Here is a 23,938-nt window from a genome sequence, read left to right on the forward strand (position 1 = left end):
TGCTGCCGGGACAGCTCCTGGAGCAGGCTGTGGCAAGCAGGATTTTCACGGAGACTGTGTGTGTGCGTGTGTATGTGTGTGTGTGTATGTAGACAGGACTACTTAATTGTAGATCAAGGATGGCCAGGAAGGCCTCACTGAGAGGGGGGACATTTGAGCCAAGAACCAAGTGCCAACCATGTGGCTGTCTGGGAGAAGAACATTCCAGGCAGAGGGAGTAGAAGGTGCAAAGGCCCTGAGGTAGGAGTGTGCCTGGCAGCTTTGGCTGGTGTGGCTGGAGAGGAGAGATGCAGGGGCCAGATGATGGAGGACCTAGGCTCCTCCTCTGAGCGAGATGGGAGCCCTTAGAGACCATGAACAGAGGAGGAACAAGGTTTGAACAAGACTGCTGACAACTGCTGAGAATACACTGTAGGGAGTGGAGGCAGGGGCACTAGTTAGGAGGCCACTGCAATCATCTGAGACATCTTGGCAGCCTCTGCAAAGGTGGGGAGGGAGAGCCAAGGCCAGAGGCCCAGGGGTGGGGAGGGGTGCCTCCACGTCTCAGGAGCCCACCTCCGCCTGCCTTTCCAGGTGAGATAGCTGGTGTCCCACCCCTTCTCCCTGCAGACAAGCTGTCTTCCTCATCCTGGGCCTGAAGGGGAGGCGGGGAGGGTTGGGGTGGGGAGGAGGCTCTGCGCAAAATAATGGCCTTGAGCCAAGACAAGAGAGATGCTTGTTCCCCTTTATTTACGATTGTTATTGGGAGAAATAAAGGCCTCTGCAGCATGCCTCCACTCGGCTGGGAGCCAGGCCCTCGCTCCTCTCTCTCCTTCCACCTTTCCCTTCCGTCCCCACCTCTTCCCTGGGCACAGGCTTTCCTCTGACACACAGAGATCAAATAACTTTTCACTCAAAGGGAAAGATATTATCTCCCCTTAGGATTCAGCAGCAACACCAGCGGACCGATGTCCCAGATTAAAAGGCAATTAGGCAGCTTTGTTTCCGCAGGGGCAGGAGGTCTGCTTGGGCCCCTCCTTGGGAACTGGATCCCACTGTGGGGAGGGCCAGTGGCTCTGGCGACTTCCCATGGAGAAGGCTGCTGGCCTCGCCTCGGTCCCACCCAACCTTGGCCCCCAGCCCCTCACCATGCCCCAGCAGCAGGAAGGACAGACTTCCCTCTGCTCCAGGACAGCTGGGTGCCCAGGAAGAGGGAGGGATCCCCCAACCAGGCACCACTATATCTTTCTTCTGCAAACCCAAACCCTCAGAGTAAGAGTGGAAGCTAAATTTGCCCCCCACCCCCACCCCAGAAAATACAGTACTATTGCTTTCAAGCCTATTTCAAATAAACAGAGTGGAATTGCCCCCATCAGGGTTTCTAATGTCTTGGAAATGACATAAAAGACAAGAAAAGAGAAGGGGCCTTGGCAATTTCTTCAAACGAGAGACCCTGGGCCTCCACTTCCTTCACTCACACTCTGCTGACGGTACCTCTGAGAAGAAATGCTCACGCAGCCCCTTCAGAGCATCAGGGGCCCCATCTCCTTTCATCCTCATGGAGCCTCAGAGGAGGTATCATTACCCTGCTTTTATACCCAGCTGGCCAATATTTACAGGAGGAGAAACTGAGGGTCAGGGAGGTGGTGTCATTGGTCCAAGGGCACAAAGCTAGTATGTGGCAAGGAGCCCAAGTCCATCCCTGTCCCTTGATTCTTTCCCCATGGGGCTGGGTGAAGAAGGAGAGGGTTTTAGAATCCATCCTTTGCCTTCTAGTAGTTTCCATCAGGCAAGGACAGGAGGACCACTGATAGCCCTGCCAGCTGGGGTGGTCAGGGAAAGCCCATCCATCCTTCAGTGACCCTTGAAGGATGTGAAGGATGGGGAGGTTTTCATGAGACACAGGTGTAAAGGCCACCATCCACCCCTCCCTGGGCAGCTGGGCTCCTGCTCGCCGCACCAGCCTAAGCCTCAGGCTGCCCTGTCCCTCTCCCAGGCTGGGCTCTCTCCTCCAGGATGTTTTAGGCACTGGCTCCGGCCAGCCTTTGGGCCTGGGCACAAGCTGTTCTGTCTGCTGGGAGCACCCTCCTCTCCTGTCCCCATCAAAAAGGTCACCCCCACTCTCTCTTTTGCTGGCCTTCCCCTATTCTGCTCCATGCCTGCCTCTCCCCGTGCCAAACCTTCCACCCCGTCTCTCACACTAGTGACCACCTAGGCACTCCACAAAGGCCATCTAACTGAGGGAACCACCCCTCCCCTCTTTTCTCACCTCTGAGCATCCGTAAAGGCAGCTCCCAGACCCAGCCATACCCACCTAGTCTCTGCCGTACCAGGATGCCAAAGCCTCCCCTCCCTGCAGGTCCTTCTCCAGGGTCACCTCTCCCAGATGAGACCCACTGGCTCTGGTTCTTCTACTCCCCCGCCTTTATCTATGAAGCGTTATTGTGCCAAGCACAATGCCAGCTTCACTTGGGGAGAAGAAGTTGATGGTGGTGGTGGTAAGAGGTAGGAAGGCAGAGGGACAAGAAAGAACAAGGCATTTTCTCTTTCTCTAGAAGCTCAGTCTAGCAGGGGACCCAGACATGAAAACAAATAATTACTGAGTGGTAAGTGCTGTGTTTTGTTGTTTGTTTTTTCAAAGTATGAACCAGAAGCGATGGGAGTTTAGAAGGAGGAGTGACTCTGAGGGTGATGCAGGGATCACCCAAGAGCGAGATTTTTAGCTGGGTCTTGCAGGATAAGCCGGAGTCCCTCAGAGAGAGAAGAGGGGACAGGAAGGGGAGAGAGTGTCTCTAAAAGCACGGCTGTGGCTGAAGCGTTGGCTCTTTGGTGCAGAGGTGAATGGAAGGAAGGCAGGCACCCGTGTAAACGGGCTCTGTACCGGACAAGGGTCTGTGCTTCACCTGAAGCGACTGGGAGCCACCGGTGTGCTTTTGGCAGGACAGCGACATGGACGGAGGCACAGGGAATGCTCAGTGAAAAACGCCAGCCACAAAAGGCCACACAGTATATGACTGTATTTATATGAAATGTCCAGAACAGATAAATCCATAGACACAGAAGTAGACGAGAGGCTGCTGGGGCTGGGGAGAGGGAAAAATGGGGAGTGACTGCAAATGGGCACATTGTTTCTTTTTGGGGTGAAGAAAATGTTTTATATTAGGAAGCAGTGATGGCTGCACAACTTTGTGGATATACTAAAAGCCACTGCTTTGTACACTTTAAAAGGGTGAATTTTACAGTATGTGAGTTATATCTCAATAAAAAAAGAGGCACGTGAAGAAGGATGGATGGTGGGGAGCTAGACCCCCCCCGATGGAGGCATGCTGGCCACTAGGAGACCTCTACAAGGCTGCAGCACCCCCCAATATGGGGGTCCCCCGCTCAGCACCGCTGCTCTGAGTGCCGATTCTGAGGTCCGCGACTGTCTTCTTCCTCCCTCCCCCGCCCAGGAGTGATTCTGCTGGGGTAGGGGGCACTGGAGAGATCCTGGGACCCTCACCTCTGGGCAGGCCCCCTCCATCCCTGCATGAAGGAGGTATGGCCGGCGCGTAATGCCTGGGACCCAAGAGCGACAGACAGGTCACCTGACAAGCCACATCACTTATTTTTGAAGACAGGCGGGTCCCCTGGTAATAGAGCAGGCACGGAAGACGCTTTGCCATAGATGGGGAAATTAGGGCAGAAAATAACACCACAAAAACAGAACTGTCTGTCCAGAAATAGGAGAGAAAAAGCCTCGCTCCCGTGCCTGTGTGTCAGGGCCTGTCTGAGCTCCTGCGGATCCAGGGACCAGCCAGCTGCGGAGCTGCCACATTTTCTCTGCTGGGCTCAGAGCTCTTCTCTCTGCTACGCACTCGCCACTTGTGGGGGCTGTTCACCAGGGTCGGGGGGGTGGGGAGCCCCAGGTTGGGGGATGAGGGGCTCCCACAGAGTCCTTTGTGTGGGGCCCTGGGTATCTGTAATGAGGCTGTGAGGTGGCACTCATTCCCAGGGGAGGGAAGCAAAGGACCCCACTCTCAAAGGCCTATCACTTGGAAGGTCAGTGGGGACTGAGGCTCCCTGGACAGGGGTGGGGGAGGGGGGAATGCATCAGCTGTCACCAGAGGTTGACATTTCTGATGCTTGCAAAGTGGAGAGTGTGTGTGTGTGAGATCCCTGGTTGAAGGAGATTTTGAGATGCCCAGATGGGGTGACTTTGGAGGCAGGGGTGGCTGAGGCTCAAATATATAGGCAAAAACTGCTGGCTTTCATGGCCCCAGGTTTCCCTGCTGATCCTAGGTGTGGGTGGAAGGCAGGGCCAGCCCCCCAGTCTGCTCGGTGGCAAGAGCTTATGAATGGAACAGAGAGGGAGCCGTGTGTGGGAAGCCCAAAGAAGCCTGGGAGAGAGCAAGGCTGGGGCTGCGACGGGAGAGTGATGCTGGGGGCCTTCCGACTCCCTGGCAAGCAGTAGCTTTATTTTTACTCTGGGCTTGGGGGTGAGGGCAGGGTGGAGAGGAGAAGGTGAGGCAGAGCAGATTTGAGGGGGAAGACTTCACTGATTTTTCCCGGCATCCCCCAGGCCACTTCTCTCACCACAAACCTCAGTCTCAAGCCACTTGGTTGTCATGGAAACAGGCCGGAATAGAACAGATGGTCTCCACTAGCCAAATTCCAATTAAACAGGGCAGAGATGGATCTGGAAGCGGGTGTGATGTGACTAGGCCACCGAGGGCTCTGCCCCCTAACCCAACCTGCCCACCCTGGCTACCCCTTCCAGCAGACCAGGGACTGGGGTCAGAAGGAAATCCTGGGAGGGGGTCTCTCAGGTGGGTGGAGAAAGCTGCCCAGGGGGAGTCACCATCCAGTCCCCCCCACCCTCACCCCTTCAATTCTCAAAGACGGGGAGCTGGAGGTGAGGGAACGCCACCTTGGAGAGGGGCAGCATTGGGGGGACACACATTTAAACCTACAGAAATACTGAAACAGAGACACATGCTTGCAGACATGTACACCCAAGCACACGTGTGCAACTAAATACTGCTGTGCGTGTATATATGTATACGTATGCGCAGGTTGACATGCACAGAAACATGTGGGGTGCACGTGCAGAAGGTGAAGCAAAGTCATTAATCAGAGACACACTCAGAACAGCACAAAGAAAAGGCTTTAGAAAACAAAATAAGCGATTTATTTCCATTTATTTAATAAACACGTATCAAGAATCTATCAGGTGCCTAAAAGTAGGGATTACACACACACACATACACACACACACACACGAGTGATAGGGTCCCAGGCTCAAGGACACAGGATAAATTAACTAATAACATGATCATTGTGCTATGGTAGGAAAGTTCACAAGTGCCACGACAATACGGGGAGGGAGTTGGGGATTAGAGGAGGAGGGCCTGGAAGGATGAGTAGGAGTTTGCCAGGCAGCGACATCGGGCCCGCCAGGCAGAGGGGACAAGCTCAGTGTGAGTGGGGTCTGGAGTGCAGAGCAGCTCATGGACGAGAAGACCCCAGAGCAAACCCTGGCGCGCATGGTCTAATTTCTGACTCAAACACAAACTCCCACACCTAGAAATGTGCCAGCACACCTGCCTGCGAAACCACACATCCATGCACAACCACACGCACAACCACAGAGCCCCCTGGTCCCCAGGAGTCGACGCATAGGAGGTACTTAGTAAATGTTGACTGGCTGAAAAAGATGCTTTTGTTTGCTGCGAACAACATGAGGTGGGGATGGGAGGTGTCAGGAGAGAGGCACACGTCAGAAATTCTCACATCTTGGCTACGGAGGTTAAACAAAATGCCAAGAAAACAGAGAGGCGCCCAGAAGAAGGAAACCTCTAGTTTACTGGGGTTGAGAGGGAGGGGAAGCCAGCCAGTTCCCCTCAGTTTCCTGTACATTTATGGAGCGCCTACTGTGTACAAGGCACTGACAAGAGCCTGCAGAGATTTTAAGGCTGAGTCCTCTCCTTCACAGACCTTAGGGCCTAGAAGAGGAGAAGAGAAACAAAGTACCAGACAACACAGGGCCAGGAGACGGGGGAAGGTCTCATGGGAGGGGGCCATTTGGCAACAAGGTATTTCACAGGTAGGTATGGTGGGGGCTCTGGGCTCAGCGGGCAGCAGGAGCCAAGGCCCAGGGCCCAGAGCAGAGGAGCTGGAAGCAGTTAGCCTTGGCTGGAACCTAGAATGTGCTCATGTCAAGTAGTGGGAGATATCTTTGGAAAAGAAGGTTCTGGCCACAGCGAGAGCCTCGACCAGTGGCTCTCAACTGGCGGTGACTTTGACCCCAGGGACATTCAGCAATGTCTAAAGACATTTTTTGTTGTCCCATGGTGGGGGGTGGCAGGAGGATGGTACTGGCATCTACTGGGTAGAAGCCAGGGATGCTGCTCAATATCCTACAGTGCACAGGACAGCCCCACAACAAAGAATTATCTGGCCCAACATGTCAGGAGTGCTGGCTGGGGTTGAGAACCCCTGGCCTAGATCACGGAGTCTGTACTTAAGTCAGCAGCACTGGGGAGCCCATGAGGGCCTCAGATGGAGCAGGAGGGTGACATACGCAAACCTCTTCTGGCTCTGACTGAGGTGTGCAGGCTACACAGGAACGGGGAGAGGCCCCTGGGATGTCTCAGAGGGCAGTGGCAGTGGGACGGGGGAGGTGTCCCGCCGAAATGGAACCAATAGGAACTGACAGCAAATCAGAGGCAGAGGATGAAGAAGAAGGAGCCACAGCCCCAGCGAAGGGCAGAATTGGGGTTCTGAGTACAGAACCGGGAAGAGCCCAGCGAGGGCTGCATCCTGGGAAGAGGAGGATGAGGGCGGTTTTGGATCCCACACAGGGCACGACGCTGGAATGTCCAGCTGGCGGTCAGAAAAGCTGGCCTGGGGCGCAAGTCAGGCTGAAATCGGACAGAACAGACTGGGGGATTGCTCTCTTAAGTGCAAAATCCTCCACATGGCCTTCCCAGTACCTCCCACAGCCACACGCCTCCACACCCCACTCCCCAGCCAGAAAACGCTAGCTTCTTCCGTGTGTGTCCAGTCTGGCCTCCCTCAGGCTGCCCTGCTCACCCTCCAGCCACTCCTCCTCAGCCTCCAGGTGTCAGCATCAAGGTCACTTCCCAGGGAAGCCTCCCCCAGGTTCAGGCTGGTGACTGCTCACAGCCCTGTGCACACTCGGGCAACTCGGCCAGTCCTCTGGACCGCTCTGTGCATCACCTGAGAGAGGGGTGACCCCTGTGTCTGGACAGTACTCCACTACTTGGCTGAGCCTGGTTCTGGCAGAGTGCTCAAACCAGCAAGGGGGCTCCCCCCGCTTCCCTCACTTCCTTGCTTCCACCCTTGCCTCCTTTCCCTTTGCGTCCTTTCTTTGCCACCTCCCCCTCCCCTGACCACAGGGGTCCAAAACAGCTCTAGAAAGAACTGTTCTGACAGCCATCAGGATGGGACCGCACCCAGGGTCCCGAGGAAGAGGCACAGAAACCTCAGCAGCCCCCAACGGGAAGTGTTCCAGCCCCTGAAGATGAAAAATGCCCACCAACAGGCCAGGCCTCAAGGACATGTAGCCCCCCTTCCTCCTCACCCCAAACCTCCAATCCTGCTTCGACCTTGGGAGTTACCTGGTCTCCCCAAGGCACATCAGCCTTTGACTAAAGCCTATAACCTCAATTTGAGTGGCATAAAGTACTTTTTCTTGGTACACAGTATCTGGCACATAGCAGAGGCTCAAAGAACATCTGCTGACTGACTAAGCGACCTCACCGAGAGGATTAGGGAAGAGTTACCCACAGGGTCACCCCAGGGCCCCACTTGGCCAGCAGAAAGGGCCCAGCCAAGTGAGTTAGTGGGGGCTGGGGGCACTGCCAAGGAGAGCAGGTACCTGGAGACGCTCTCTGGGTGGCCACAGGGCCTGCCCTTCCAGCTGGAGATATCTAGGGGCATCCAAAGAGCCTGTGGGGGGAGGCCAGCGAAAGCAGGTCGCTAATCTCTCTTAGAGATTAAACACCAGGCTGGCTCCAGAGACCAGAAATCTGTTAGGGGAAGAGGAGAGGGGGAGGGGGTGGCCCAGGGCAGGAGTGGAGGTGGGGGCTTCTTTTCAGAGGTCTGAGCAGAGCCTAGAAGGACCTCCAGGGTTGGAGGTGGGCGATCTGAAATTGGGGAAAAAACACCACTGATTTATTAACTAGAGTTACTAATTATTAACCAGCTAGACGCTTGGACTTGAGGGCCCAGTTTCTGGCTTCACCCCTTCACCAGCTCTGAATCCCGAGGGCCTCTGGAGCTCCCCACCCCCTCTCTGCCCCTCCCCCGCTCGCAGACTCTCTCCAGCCGGCCTTGCTCTTTATCCTGCCCTGCCCTTCCCAGTGGCTGCTGCCATTGAAGATCAATATCCACTCATGCTCCCAGCCCTGGGGAGGGGGGTATTAGGAGACAGCAGGATGACAGTGTGTAAAACAGTATTTGGGGCATGTCCCCACCTAGGTCTGGGTGACCTGAGGCAGCCCTGCCCGTGAGACCCATCCCCTCTTCACTTCTCACCTGACTCAGCTCCTTATCTCTCCCTGGTCAGCCTCAGGGTTTGGCAAGAGGAGGCCAGAGGGGCCTGGAGGAGGGAAGGGGAGGCACCGAAGGGGGGCCCCAAACCCCCTGCTAGGGAGGGGTGATGCCTGGGAGGGTGGCAAGGAGCAGCAAGCCTGGGGACATGGGGGAAGGACTCCAGGCAGAGTCATCTGGGCTTTGGGGGCAGCGGCCCTGGAGCTGAGTAGGGTGGAGGCATGTTTTGGGGGCAGATCCTGAGTGACCCCCTTGGGGTTCAGGAAGGAGGTTTCCAGGTTACCCTTGGGATATAGGGAAGCCCAGACTCTCCAAGCATTGGCCACAGGAATCCACAGCTAAGTCAGTCTCACCAGAGAAGCACAGTGGGCCACAAGAGTCTGCCCAGGAGTTATCTCAGCGGTAGACTTCCAGCTGTGGACTCTGCATTACAGCCGCTGTATCACAGCGTCAAACAGACCCGGCCACATGCCGTGGCTCACTCTCCCAGTGCCGTGACATGCCACAGAGCCGCCGCACCATGTCATGGAGCACCAATGGGCGACACGAGAGGCTGCTGGACATCACCCCAGGAGCGCATCTCTGTGGGGCACTGCCACCCACCGGGTGACCCCACCCTTCCAAGCGGCCCCCACCCATCCCCATTAGGGCAGAGGCTGCTGGGAGGACTAGGGGGCTGCCTCTCCCGCCTCCAGGGTGAAGGCTCTGCAGGCAGAGGGCCCTTGCTATCCCCTGCCCTCCCCACTGTCCTCACTATGCCCTGAATCTCTGCAATATGCTCCCTCTCCCAGGCCCCTCTCTCCCCATTACCAACTTAATTCCTTAATTCCCACTGGAGATAAGCGGATCTTTCACTGCAATTTACTGTTAATCCAAAGGAAAACAGTGGTGGGGAGGGGCGAGGGCAGCCAGCCCCCTCTGCCTGTGCCCAGATCCTGGACAGTTGTGGCGGCCAGGGAATCTACGCCGAAATCCCCAGGCTGGTCAGCCCACATCTGGAGGACCACACCTGTTATTGGGGATCTAGGCAATTTGGTCCCAAAGAGAGCATCTGAGATGGCGAGGTGTGTCAGACTTCTGTTGAATGAGCTCATGGGAGAGAAGACTCTGGGAGCCAGCTGGAGGGCCTCTTTAAATGCCTGAGGGATCAGGTGCAAGATCAGATGTGCTCACACAATTCCAATGGGGTCGGAAGTAATGGGTGGGAGCTTCTGGGATATAGATTTCAGCTCAGTGCAAGGAAGAATTTGGGGCAGTCAGAGCTGTACAGGCTTCCATGTAGGGTGGTGAGTTCCCCATCACTGGAGGTATTCATGCTGAAGCTGGATGATCAGCCAACTGGAAGGGATGTGGTTGAGGGGTTTTAAGAAGTAAGTGGCTACTACATTATTTGACTCCCCTTCCAATGCGGAGAATCTAGGAACCTCAGACTTACTCTTTCTATCCTCTCCCGCCTTCCCCTGCAGGGCCAGGAAGCTCCTTCCAGACCTGGGGCTGGGAGGGGACCAAGTGGGCTCAGCTGTTGACCCCACCTTCAAGGGCAAAGGAGAAGGCAGCCGCCGGCCTAACCACCCCTGCCCCTTCACGTCCAGCAGGGAGGGTGTAGGGAGAGTGTGGGCTCATGCGGGCATGATCCCACAAGGCCCCAGCTCCTTCTCTCCACCTCCCAGCCAGGCACTGCCCTGCGGGCATTAAGTGACAGCATTTTCAGGTGTCACCTGCTGTGTGTGATGTCAGAGGGCGGACACCCTCCCATGCTAGACTGGGAGCTCTGGGAAGGCTGGGACGTTGTGGTTACTGCTGCAGCCCCTGCCCCCAGCTCAGTGCCTGGCCCACAGGAGGCACCAGTGGCCATCCCTCTCCCAGCACCACACCCAGGGCAGTGGGATTCCCACAAGTGCCAGCACTGGGCACCTGGGGCAGCTGGAATGCTGCACCTGGGGTTCCTTGTTGGAGGGCGTATAACACTTGCTTCCAAGTATCTTTAAGGAAGCACAGGACGGCTCCAAAGAGCCACCAGGCAGCTTCCCAGGCGACCATCTAGGGTTGGGGATGGTTTTCCAGGAGACCAAGGGCCTGAGCCCCTGATGTACCCTGCCCGGGGTGATCACCCTGGAAAGGTCAGGAGCCCAGCTGAGTGACTCCCCCAAGCGTGCTAGGTCATGACCTGCTGGGAGGGCTCCTGGGCCCGGCTTTTCAGCATCCTTGGGATGCTGGGTCCCTGGGCGAGCAGCAGCTAGCAGGCAAGCGGTGTGAAGACTTGCTCTGTACCAGGCAGTGCGCTAACCACACCACACGATTACGCACCTCCTGAACCTCCCATTCTCGCTTCCTCATTTTACAGTGAAGGCAACTCAAGTTTGGAGAAAACAAGACACAGACATACACGCACGTGTAAGGAATAAACAGCGAAGACCACTTGGTTCCAAAACAATCAGTGGGTTCAGTCAATTTGCTGGGAAAAAAATAGTCAAACCAGTTGTCTGTGATCCTATAGACAAAACAATTATCTAAGATTGACCTTCTGCATTGTCTAACTGGCGGGCAGTGTGGACCCTGTCCTGGACAGTCATCACTGATTGCCTACCCTCCCCACTCCCCCTCCACCCCCATGACCCCAGCCCTGTCCCCCAGTGTCAGGCTCTGCCCCCTCTAGGGAGCTGGCTGAGAGCCCCCTACCTCCCTGGGGGAGAAGATAGCGCTCAGAGTCTAATCAGGAGCAGGTACACACGCACACACAGCACATGACCTCATGCACACACACAGAGCACGTGACCTCATGTGCACATACAAACACATAAACCATAAACCTCTCTCATACACACACAGAGGACATAAAAACACTTGTAAAGAAACACATAAACCAGCACAAATTATCATTACAGCGCAAACTGTGTACACAAGTGCCGAGGGGATAGGAGTAATGGAGTGATGTGAGATGGGAGGATAGTCGGGCCATTTCCCAGGAAGGGTGTCTCTGAGCAGAGCTGGGGGGCTGGTCTCCAGAGAAGCTGCCTGGTGGTCTGTCTGCCCCTGCCCCAGGTTCCCTGGGGAGACGGGGGAGCCGCACAGTCCCTTCCCAGCTACCCATGCGGCAGTGCAGAGAGGTAGGTGCTCAGGGTTGTTGCAGCATCCCCTCCCCCATCACCGCCCCCCTTCAGTACTGAGGCCCATTATCTGAGTTCTGGGAGGCGAGGAGGGCTGGAAGGGTGCTGGGGCCCTGGCAGCGGCAGGAACAGGGAAGCAGGAGGCTGTCGCCTGAGTTCCCCAAAGGCCCATCCATCAACCGAGTGGAGATAATCAGAGTGCTCAGCCGGCCCGGGACACTGATTACTCTCTGGGCACCATAAACACAGGGAATAAATCTGGGAAGGGGCCGAGTGGGAGGGAGTTTCAGGAGCAGGGCTGGCCACCCTGCCTGGGAAGGGAGAGGCGGCCCATCCATCACTCTGAGAGATGCAGCAATCGAGGCCAATGAGATCAGGACAGTTTGGGGGCGGGGGAGGTGGGCAATCACAATAAAATAACCTAGTGCAGTGTGGCTGCTGTGCTCTGATCTCATTTACACTTGGGTAGAAGCCTGTCCCTGCCTCCATTCCAATTTTTACCCAGGAGCCCCTGCAGAAAGCCCCTGCCATTGACTCAAAACCTGGCCCAGAGGGCAGAGACAAGGGGCATGAAAGTGGCTAGCTCAAGAGCACGGGGCGGGGGCATCTGCAGGCCCCGGGGCAGGCAGGCTGCGGGCAAAGCTGGTCCCTTTGTGCTGACGAAGCGATCCTTAGGTTTGGATGGGGGTCAGGTGGGTCTCATGCCCTCCGCCCTCCTATTGCTTCCAAGCTCTTCCTGGGTGCAGGGCAGATTCCAGCCCCAGGAACCGACTGCACAGCTCTGGCCTGTGTCTGGGCCACAGAGGCCACACCATAATTCAAGCTAACGGAGCATGGATAATCTAGAACAGCAGAGGGTCTAGGAGGAATTTCTCTTTGGCGTCGAAACATATCAGATGACTGTTTTGCAGCCGAGTTACCCTCCTAATTAAGCAATGGAGTTTGTGAGGCCTGAGCCCACGTGGTGACCTACAGGGTCAGGGATGCAGAGTGGAGCGTCGGCCCTGGGTGACCCTCGAGAGACAATCTGCACTGGCCCTCTGGGGTTCACCTGCTCCTCAGCCGCAATGTCGAGAAAGGGTTTTGACTTTCCTGCTCCCACGACCCTCTTTCCTGAGATAGCTCTCCATCCCCAGCCGGGCCTCTGGGGCCTCTCTGTCCCAGCTCCCTGTCCTGAACCTGCCTGGGGTGAGGAAGCAGCATTCCTTTCAACCCAGGAGATCAAAGCAGCCGGCACAGGTGAACACCCTAAATCCTCTTCCCACCCCCCACCCCCCAGGGAGGGTTCCTCCCGGGCTGCCCCCCCCCCCGCCCCGCCCCGCCATCTTTTGGGATCTCTGGGTGAGCGCGGGACCAGAACCTTCCAGAAGCTTAGGACAGGCCCTGGCATAGGATCAGCCTGCTGAGCGGTGGACCCACCCAGAATCTGGGCCAGCCTGGGAACACCCGCTGCAGGCAGTTCCAGGCAGAGTCTCTGGGAGAAGCTATTACACCTGCCTCTAGACTCACAATGAAACACGGTAGGAGGCCCCCAAATGGCATCAGTGATGCCCAAAGGCTCTGGGGATGAAAGAGTGATGACTATCAAGACTTTTCCCTCCAGCACAGCCACATTAATACTCCTAAGACACAACAGTGACAGTGGCGGAATATACCAGAAGCATAACGATCGTACTTCTAGAACTTGAAAGGTATCCAAAAGATACAGGAGTGATGACTGCTGAGACTCTCCGATGATAAGCACTAATAACTCCCCAAAGGCTCCAGGGGTGCAACAGGTTCTTCCTGCACCATCAGAGTGCGCAGGAGAGGAGGCGGCGACAAGGTGCCATGCAGGGGTGCTGGGCATTCTGGAGGCAAGGCCTTGGGTTCCCCGGCTTAGTAAGCTGTCTTCCTCCATCAGCCACTCACCCAAAAGAGAGGCAGCTTAGCCAAGTGGTATGATCACACACACTGGGCCTGAATTCCTGGATCTGAATCCTGGCTCTGCCACTTACTAGCTGTGTGACCACGGGCAAGTTACCTAACCTCTGCCTGGGCCTGGTCGTTCCCTATGTAAAAACAGGGAGAACAGAAGTACCTCCCACAGGAGTTGTTATGAAAATTAAATAAGTTATTACATGTCAGATGTTTACAACAGTGTCTGAGCGTCCAAGAACTCTTGAAAAAAGTTTGCTACTATGATCGTCATCATCAACTGTCTGAATAAGCAACCATGTATCCATCTCGCATGTACTACCAGCCCACGATGCGGCTGACACTGTGCCAGACACTGGGGATACCAAACCCCATCAGCAATGGACCCTGACCTTTTGGAGCTCTCTGTCTTGGGGAGAAGATAAATCCCAGGCCCAAATAACTATTTTGCAAGATGTAGAGTGGTTAGTGCCACAGAATGGCATGGTTGAGGTGCTGGGGGGTGGGGGGCTTTGAGATGAGAGAGGTCATCTCTAGCTGCGGGGTACATGAAGACTGATGGAAGTGGCTCTCGACCTCAGTATTTACATATGGGAAATAAGGGAGAACTGTGGGGGGAATGGCATGTGCAAAGGCACTGAGGTGAGAAAGCCTGGGGCATGTGTAGAGGCATATGTGGCTGGGTGGGCCTGGCATGCAGGGGAGGCTGGTGGGAGATGAGCCAGGGAGAGGGCAGCCGTCAAATGCTGCGGGGCCAGAGAGTGTCTCTCTCGGGTGTGCTTTAGCTACATTCATCCAAGAAGCAGGGTGGGCAGACTGGAGCTAGAGAGCCAGGAGTCAGAGAGAGAAGCAAGCCAAGGCTGCTGCAGCAGTCCCATGAATGAGGATGTCACTACCAGCCCCTCCCACAGCGGGACCCACATGCAGTGGCAGGGCTGGCTTGGCTCGGTGGCACCTTCTCTATTTCCTTTGTCCTAGCAGCTGACATTTGCTCACAAGATACCAGGAGGGAGGGAGGGGGCGCCAGGGTGCTGCTCGGGGGCCAGAGAATGGAGCCCATCGGGGTGGCCTCGCCAATCCCACTTGGGGCTCGTACTCCAGCCAAGCTGCAGACAAGGGGCGCTCCAGGGGCAGTATAGGTCTCCGCTACCCTTTTCTCCAGAGCAGGGCTGACTTGTGTCTGCCCCAACAGATCAGTGCTCCCATCTCCGCTGAGTCATTTGGCGGGAACACCAGCTCATGCGCCAAAAGCGTGGGCTGGCCTGTGTGACCCATCCATGGGAGCAGACCAAGCGAGCCCGTGTACGCTGAGGACCAGTTTTTGGGGCCTGGCACTTACTTTCCTCCATAAGACGGAGGCACAAGAAGGGGCATGCCTTCCTTCACCCACGTCTTTTCTTCCATGGTGACATGCACTGAGCCCTGGTGGTATGCTGGTGACCAGCAGGTACGCAGGATTGCAGGGGAAGAAAGATCAAGCAGAGGGGAGGGTACAGACAGAGAGGAGGCTGAACGCCAAGAGGCACTGGAATCTGCTAAGAGAAATAACCCTGTCTTTGGTGGGAAGAACCCCAGGAAGGAACCCAAGGTTCCATCACAGCGATTGTGGGCTAGCTGTTCCTCCTTGGGGCGCGGGTGGGATCAGGAAGCGTCCGCCAAGGCTGCCAGCTGGTGAAACTGCATCTTTAGGGGAGGGAAAATGCTTCTACCATGGGGTCCCCAGGTCTCTACCCCTATCTTTTGGACAGAAAGATGGGCTAAAATTCAGGCCAAGGCCGCTGTGAGGACTCCAGACTCCATCTCTACTGCTGGGACATGTCTCTGAGAACACCCCCAAACTCAGGTGTGGGTGGGCATGCTGTCCCCCATACCCAAAGGCCCTCCTCCATGGAATGACGATTTGCCGAGCTTCTCAGCCAGCTCCTCCCAGAGAAGGTGGACTCCTATGAACAGCCCTGGAGTGAGCTGTGTCCCTTTCTCCCTAGGGCAGGGGGCAGAACAGAGGGTCCAAGGGGGCAGGAGGGACTCCGTGTTTCCAGCTTTGGGGAACAAGCATTCCAGGAATTTGGGTGGGGGGAGGACTCCATTTAAGCCCACAGATCGAACTCAAACTCCCAATGGGCCATTCTGGTGCCCATGGCCACTGGCCTGTTTTGCTGCCTGGGCCACGCCTGCAGCTGTGTCCCAATGGAGCCACCAGCCAGCGGAACTAATGTCCTCTAATGAGATCCGGGCCGGAGTGGCCGGGTGGGTTTTATTGTCTGTGGCTTGGTAATGAGACTCCTCATAAACTGGGAATGAAATTAGGGTCTGTGCAGACCAGAGCGGGTTGGGGGGAGCCCAGGAGAGGGAGTCTAATGTGCCTGCCAAATCTCGTCCCCTTTCCCCTCTCTGCTGCTCCATCAGGTCCACAATGCTTTCTGAGCACCACTCTGCCCCTGGGCTTGGCCCACGTCCTGGCCCTGTGCCTGCCTGTGCCCTGGGGCTCCGTGCTCACATCTCAGGGGCCCTGCCCATGTCTCAGGCCAGAACCCCAGCATCCAGAAGGACATTGTTCCCCTGACCCTTCAGCTGCTGTGTTATTAGATGTCTTTACTCTGTGCCAACCTGGGCTCTGTGGTCAGCTCTGCCTGGGCCCCTCTCCAACCTATGTCCTCAACCTACTTCCCCAGGGAACTGCCACGCTCTGGCTTGGTGTGGGAGAGCAAAAGCTCGTGGTGGCTGGTGAAGTGAATGACCATCTCATGGGACATTCTACCGTGGCCCGGCTCAGCCTCTTCTATATCTGTCCATCCCAGCCCATTGCATTGTCCTCATCTACTGGATCTGGAGTCAGAAGCCCCGGCATCTAATTTGGCTGCACTGGCATGAGATGGTCAGCCAGTTACTAGACCCAAATCTCACTTTCCTCATCTGTAAAATAGAAGAAGTGCTAATACCACTCACAGGGGCTTACTGAGAGGATCAGCTGAAACTATGAGCTGAAAAGAGTGCCACAAATGTTATTATTATTATTGGCAAAAAGATTCAATCTGTAACAGGAGAAACTGAAAGAAGGACTATCTCAACCTCTCTGGCTGCACCATCTCACCGGATGAGCGGACTGCTGGAGAGAGGGTCCTGCTGCCCACCCTTCCCCCAAACGTGGAAGTTTGAAGGGAGGCAGGGCTGAGTCCCAGGCCCTCCCAGCCGGCCCCAGGCTGCTGCCACAGTGAGTGTTCCAGATGGGCAATGGCGCCCAGCTGGGCTGCTGCCAGGGAGTGAGGCGGGTGCCGGGGAGAGCCCTCGGCGACATGCTGCAGAACAAAGGCCGCACAGCACCTGCTGCTCATGCAGTACATGACCACCAGGGCCAGCTCGTGCAGGTGCCCGCAGCCAACCAGGCCACCTGAGCCCCCAGGGCTGCCACAGCCTCTGCCGTCATTTCCAGGTGGGGGCAGGGGCTCACGGCCTGCACAGCTCCTGGTTGGAGACAAGGGAAGTGAGGTCAGCAGTGGGCAGGCAGCTGAGTGGCTCTTTCTCAAGGGAGTACAAAGTACAAAGTTGGCACTGCCCAGCTGGCAGACGCAGAGGGGGCCAGGACCACTTAGAGGAAAGCCATAGGAAATAGGAGTAGCTACCACTTTACTGCACAGTTATCACATGCCTGGCAATGTGCAAAGCACTTTGCTTACGTTATTCTTGATCTAATTCACAAAGCTCCTTTGAAATCTGTGTTAACAGAAACCTATTTTGCAGATGGGAAAACCAAAGCTCACAAAGTGACTTAAGAAAGTCCACTCAGCTAGCAATTGGTAGACCTGGGATTCAAACCCAGTCCACTGGGCCCTCCTTTGTGGTCTCACTATGGTGAGTTGCCAAGATGGGGTCATCTCCAGGTTGTAGGGAGAGGAACCAAGATACCTGTGGCTCCCTCTTGACTGGAGCCTTGGACCACTGCTGCTCTGCCTTGGAAGGCTGAAACACACAGATCCTGTGAGCCCCTGAGAATTCATATTTATTGCCCCCCACTCTCCCATCCCAGGATGAACCTTGGGATTCTCCACTGCCCTCAAGAGACTACATTCAGCTGCCAGGAAGTCTTTCTCTGTGTCCTTCTTGGGTTTCTTCTGTCGCCCTGAGCTCATCTCTCCTTGTGGAATGGGTCCGATGGGTTTTCTCCCACCATTTCCCTCTCCTCATCTCCCAGCCCTAAAGTGCATAACAGAATCCAGAGCTTAAAGGGTTAACTGGACGAAGGGGTGTTATCTCTAGCTCAGGGCATTCCCTTTGCAAGGTGATCCCCGCTCAGATCTTAAGTTACCTCCTACCCCAGCCAGCACATCTGCTGCTGGCTCTGCGGACCTGGTCTCTATGGAGAGGGGTGGGCATCACCGGGGAGAAAACACTTGCCAGCTGGCCTTGGGCACAGGGTGCTGGGCTCCCAGGACTGCCCTCTCCCCCCCACCCCAGCCCCTCATCCCCACTTTCCTTTCTGACAAGGAGGCTCCCGCTTTCTGCTGTATGAACCCGGAATGCTTCTAGGTACACGTACACTGCCGGTCTGGGCACACACCTGGTTCTGCAGGGCTATTCACAGAGGACCAAAGCCCACACGTGCACCCCTTTTTAAATGCCCTGCATATGCCGCCTTTCTCCCCGGATGATATCCTCCCCCAGTACTCATGCAGGAAGCAAAGATTCCTAATTAGTAGCTGAAAACCTATCTCCCATGGCCCCTCCCAGCTGTTCAGAGATCATGAGAAGCCGTGGGGCAAGTCAGGCCCTAGTTAACACCAGCTTCCAGTGCTGCTCTGTCGGCCAGGGAGACAGGAGGCTGACGAGGGTGGAAGGCTTCTCCAGGTGAGCATCTCCCCGTGAGGATGCAGAGGCCCAGTCAAAAGCCAAGGTCAGAGCAGAAAGAGACAGCACTGTCCCAGCTTCCCACCCCAAAGGACCCAGCAGCTCATCTCAGAAGGGGCTGGCTAAGGGCAAATCCTAAGTCCCTCCAAAGTCACCCTCACTGGCACTCTGACATAAACATGGGCATTATCAAGGCCACTCACAAAGTCCTAGTGGGAAAGCCCTAAGAAACCAGTTATACGTGAATATACATTTGGTACATGGTTATGGCCTCAGTCCTATGGTGACTCACAGACACCAGTGCACACACCTCCTGTCCTAGTCCCCATGGGTCTGCGCGTGCACAGTGATTTGTAGATAACCAACACAAACACACAAAGCCCTGCACACGGCTGTGCAGACACCCACTCTACACTGAAGGTGAGACTACATGCAGATGGTCAGGAATGTTATACGCTGAGGCCCACGGCTGGCTAATGTCCATTTTAGCCTGGCACACTGACCAACATTCAAAGTTAAAAAAAAAAAAAAATCAGCAGAACAGGTGAATATACAGACACCCTCTCTGTCTGTGCCTCCTGTAGGTAGGAGCCATTTAATTTGCCAGGTTAACCAGGAAAGATACAATCGGGAAAATCGAAGGTACATTCACACCTCCCTTGGGTGTTTTGTTTGTGCCGAACAATGAACATTAGTCAGCTGCTAGACAATGGCGGTATCGTAGACAGAGCAACTGGGGCCGAGCCTCTGTCCCCTGGGCCTGGCCCTCTTGCTTAGCCATCAGCACTAGGGTGCTTGCTGGCAACCATCCTGGCAGCATACAGCTGTGTCCTGGGTCAGGCAGTGGCCAAGGAACTGGATTCACTGCGCAAAGCTGAGTAGCTGAGAAGGCAGCTGATATCAGAGTGAACAATGCATCATGGCTCTTTGAGCCGCAGACGTGCAGGTTCAGAGATACCTTCTAGTCCACTCAGCCGGGGTGCCGGGCCCAAGCTCTACAATATCTCCTCCTCCCTTCCAGCCTTGACTATTAGGCCTTGAATCGGATTCTAAGACACGCTCCACAGTGCTGCCTCCAAAACGGACCCTGCGATTCCCCTTTACATACGCTGCAAACCCAGGCCAGCAGAATCGGTTTTGCTGTAACATCCTGCCCAGCCAGCCCAAGCACACCACTGTCTGTGAGAAATGGGAGAAAGGAAAATAAGCCAAGAGCCCTGACACTCCGAGTTTTAAAGGAAACTACCATGGCAGCGAGCTCTGCACAGACTGCAGAGAAGGGGTGTGCTGTAGCCCAACAGGTCTTCCGAGGGTGTGCATGACACCTGGGGTGTGTGTTCTCTTTCCAGACAAAAGGTTTGGGGAAGCCAATTAGGGAGGGTGTGGTGTAGGTGGGACACCAGCCCAGTGTACCTATTGCTAAGGCAGGTTCTCTGCCTCCTCCCCCAGGCGCCTCCTGTCCATCTTTGGGATGCAGCCCCTGTCGCCCCTGCCCTTCTCCTCTGAGTTAACGGTAGGAACCACAGATTGTCAATTCAGAGGCTTGTGGGCCTTCACTGCCCTGACTGGTAAAGTCTGTGTTGTCGAAAATACACTTCTGTGTTTACACTTCAATAGCCAGATTTGGAGGGTTCTGAAGTCAGGGGGCCATCACACACACCAGGCGCTCCCGCCCCCCAATTCCGCCCAGCGGGCTCCTCTCCTCATCCCTCCATGCTCCCTGCCACAGCCCAGGAGAACCCAGAAAAGAGCATCCGGCTGTCAAGTCCCCAGAGAGAAGCAGCAGCAGCGGGCAATCAGGAGGGAGCTGGCGGGTGGAGGAAAGTGGGGCATGGGCAGGCAACTTCTGGGCCTACCAGCCTCTGCCCAAGGGTCAGATGGGCACTACCATATTGACCTGCCTCCCTTCACAGAGGCACCAGGGGCACAGGCACTGGGTAGAGGAGCTGGCGAGTCCAGGAACTCTGGCTGCCGCTGATGCCACCGAGCCACAGCAACCAATCACTCCAGGAGCTTTACTAAGTGCCGTCCGAGCTGTGGTCCCTTCTCTGCATCCCACTCCCTCCATGTGGACTTTTTGCGGGGGGAGTGTCCACACTTGAGCCAGGTGAGAGTGTCACTTCCCTGCCCTCACTTCCTGAGGAGGGTGGAGCAGGGCAGGCCTCCAGCCCCCCAAAGAAGGAATTACCCACTATGCATTACCAAGCTGGGGGAAGAGAAAACGAAAAGAGGGGGAAATGGGGGTGAGTAGATCCTCCCCCCCAACCTGCCCCCTCTTTGTCCACCCAGGATCAGGTTAACCCCTAGTGTGCCAGACCAACTAGAGCCCCCAAGAAAGCTCTTCTCTTGCTGGGTTCCAGCTTTAGACACTGTGTAACTGAAGGGTTCCCAGAAGCCCAAACTGGGGGGGGGGGAGGGGAGGGTCAGACAGGTACTAGATCCCTAGCTTCTGCTATCTCCTGCCTGCTTGCCAGGGGGTGCCGTGGGAGAGGAAGCCCTCCCCATCTCACCGTGACCACCCTCTGGGGAGGGACTCTGTCAAGCCGCCTTAAAATGGGCAGTGACACCCGTGTGCCCTGCAATTCCCCCTCCCCCAGCACCTAGCAGAGCAGCACCCACAGGCTGCAGGGTTGGGGGCACCGTGGGCCGGCTTGGCTCCTACAAACTGCTTTGGACGCCATGGGCCACTCAGTGAGATGCACGGAGTCCTGGCAGTGAGCTGGTCCAGAGGGGTAGAGAAGTGAATGAGGCCAGGTTTCGTCCTTCCAGGAGTGCACTCCAGCCCCCCAAGTCAGCAGCCAGGCTGGCCCCGCGATCACAAACTGCCCCTCGAGTCTGCGGAATCGAAGGTGTTGCCGACCGGTCGCTGCCAGGGTGCCTGCGATCTGATATTCTCACCCCACGCAGAGCTGTTGTCTCTGTACTCTGACCCCTTATTCTACCACCCTCAGGCCAGGACCACGTGTTCCAACCTAGCCCCCACCCTCTCCCCAAAACCCCAATCCAGCTGGGCCGGAGGTCGTCTCAGGTTTCTTCCCAGAGGGCTGGGTGCACCCTCACCCCCACCCGGACCCGTGTCGGCGTGGCCAGCCACCGTGCAAGGCGGGCAGCTTCCCCAGGGACACAAGGGGTTAAATCCAGGCGAGGGGACTCGGTCGGATTTGCCTCCTAAACGCATTTTCCAGTTCATTCCCCAGCACAATACTCCGGCCGGTCCCAGCCTCCGCCCCCACCCCACCCGTCAGAGGGGCCACCGCGGGCCACCCCAGGGTCGGCGTCGGGTTAACCCCTCGGCGGCCGGGATCTCGAGGGAGGACACGCGGGGCACTCTCAGGAAAGTGGGTCGTGCAGCCACCTGGCTGGCACGAAGCCCGCGGAGCCTCCTCCGGGGACAGCCCTCCGAACTGGGAGTAGAGTCCCGAGGCGAAGCCCAGCCTCACGCCAGGCCGGGAGACTGCGACCCCGTGCTCACCCTCCGGGAGAGGAACCGCAGGTGAGCGGAGCGCCGCCTGTGCCGCAGGAGCGGGCTCTCCACTCCCGCCGTGGGGCGACGAGGGCGGGAGCGGCCCGAGCGCCCGGACCGTCTGGCCAAGGGGCCGGCGAACGCAACGCAGACCCCTGCCATCCTCCAAACCCACAGCCCACCAGCTCCGAGACTGACGCCCTCCGCCTGGGGCTGATGTCTCTTACCCCGCGATGGTGATTATGGTGATTATTTTGCATTTATGTAACATGCAGTGTTTCCAAACTGCTTCCCGAGCTGAGAGCTGGTTATTAAATAAATAGAACGCTATTACATATTATTATTTTTGTGAAAAACTGAGCGGGGAAAGTGCTTTCTTGCTACATAGAGACGTGCATCCGACTGCTTCCCTGCAGGGCAGGCTCTTCGGCTTCCTAACCTCTCTTTCTCAGCCGACCCCCGCCCCCTTACCTAAGCCGTGACCTAACTTTTCTGGCTCCTTTCACTCCCTACAACCCAGACGTGCCTGCCATCCAGCTCCCAGCCCCAGGGAGGCACTGGATGAAAAAAAAAAAAAAAAAGGCATAGGCGCAACGCGCTTACCTGGGAGGAAGAATGCGGTCAAGCCGAGAGCGAGTCCCCACCAGCGTCCAGCGGCGCCCGCAAGCCCCATCCGAGCCATCGGGGGCCGGGGCTCCGGCGAGAGCGGTCGCGAGGAGAGCGCTCCTCGCGCTCCAGAAACCAGCCCGGAAGACGAAGGTAGATCACTGCCGGCCGGCGGGCGCTCCGAGGATCCAGGTCAGCCGCAGCCGTCGGCCGGGGCGGGGTGGGCTGGGTGCGATCGGCGCGGCCGCAATCCGGGCCCCGGGCCGCCGCCGGCTCAGAGGCTCGGCAAATGCCCGCCGCAAGTTGCACGAGTCATGCCCCCTTCTCCTCCTCCGCTCTCCTCCCCGCGCCGGTCCCCGCCCTCTTCTTCCACGCAGAGCCGGGCTGAGGAGAGGGACCCACCCCCGGCGCGCCTGGCCGCCCGGCTGCGCGGCGCGGGCTCCCGGCCCCCCGCGAGCTCACACCCTCCCGCTCGGCTCCAACTTGCAGGCGTCCATGGCCGGCCGTCCTCCGAGGGTGGCGGGACGAGCCCAGGCGGCGGGCGGGCGGTGCGGTGGGCTCGGGGCCCAGGCGGCGGGCGCGGGGCTCGGCGGCCAGCTGCCCGGCGGCTCGGGCGCTGCGGCTCCGCGCGAGGAGGTCGAGCCGGGGGCTCCGCGCGTCCCCGCCGTGCCGCCGCCGCTCACTCCGCCCGGTCCCGGCGATCCGCAACAATGTGGAGCTGCCCGGGCGCCGAGTCCGCCGCGCTCGCTCCTCTCCCTCTCTTTCTCTCACTCGCCCCGCTCCAGCCTCTCACCCGCTCTCCCCGTGATGTCAGACCAGGGGGAGGGGTTAGCGTTAACCCCGTCGTGGCTCCGACGCGCGGCCCGCGCCCGGCCCCGGCCTCCGCCCGACCGCTCACACCTTCCGGCCCGCGGCAGAGGCGGATCCCGAGCGGGGGCCGTGGGGTCCGGCTCAGGCCCGCTGGCTCGGGAGATGCTCCTCTGGTCGCCTTTCGGGCCGGGAGAGGGCTGGAGGGCCGGCCGCCCTCCTCTGTCGCTGACAAAGGGAGGCAGTGACCCCTAGCGGCCGGCGTCGGGGGAGAAGCCTCTGGGTGGGGGTGGAGTTAAGATGGGGAGGGCAGTGGAGGAGCGAGCGTGCAGTATGGAGAATACTGGATCTAGCCATGTCCGAGCTGAAAGGGCTTCTGGAGGCCTTCTACGCCAACCCTGGCCCCATTTTACAGATGAGGAAACAAAGGCCCAAAGAAGGGGAAGGCGACTCGCCTAGGAGCACAAGGGCAGAGAGTGGCAGAGCTCGGACTAGAACCCAGTAGCGGGAGCTCCCTCTCCTCTGCATCGGCCGGACGCTGAATGGAAAGACAGCTATGCGGGGACCGACCGGAAGCGGCCGGAGAAGTGGGCGGTGGGCCTTAGCGGGTGAGATGGGGCCACCGAGGTTTCTGGTCTTTTCTAATCCCCGCTCCCTTCGG

The 23,938-nt window shown here is 57.2% G+C and overlaps 1 protein-coding gene across 1 annotated transcript in view; it reads right to left on the bottom strand.

The window, feature by feature from the left end:
* The window catches only part of LOC103546634 (nectin-1), a 66,291-nt gene extending 43,236 nt beyond the window's left edge, over positions 1–23,055 (bottom strand). Inside the window, exon 1 of the mRNA XM_070623311.1 lies at positions 22,468–23,055. Within this exon, the coding sequence (XP_070479412.1) occupies positions 22,468–22,546 (79 nt within the window). The 5' untranslated portion in view covers positions 22,547–23,055. The remainder of the gene's footprint in view (positions 1–22,467) is intronic.
* Between the last annotated feature and the right edge of the window lie 883 nt (positions 23,056–23,938).

This window comes from Equus przewalskii, chromosome 6 (genome assembly GCF_037783145.1).
Source record: "Equus przewalskii isolate Varuska chromosome 6, EquPr2, whole genome shotgun sequence".
Classification (NCBI taxonomy): domain Eukaryota; kingdom Metazoa; phylum Chordata; class Mammalia; order Perissodactyla; family Equidae; genus Equus; species Equus przewalskii.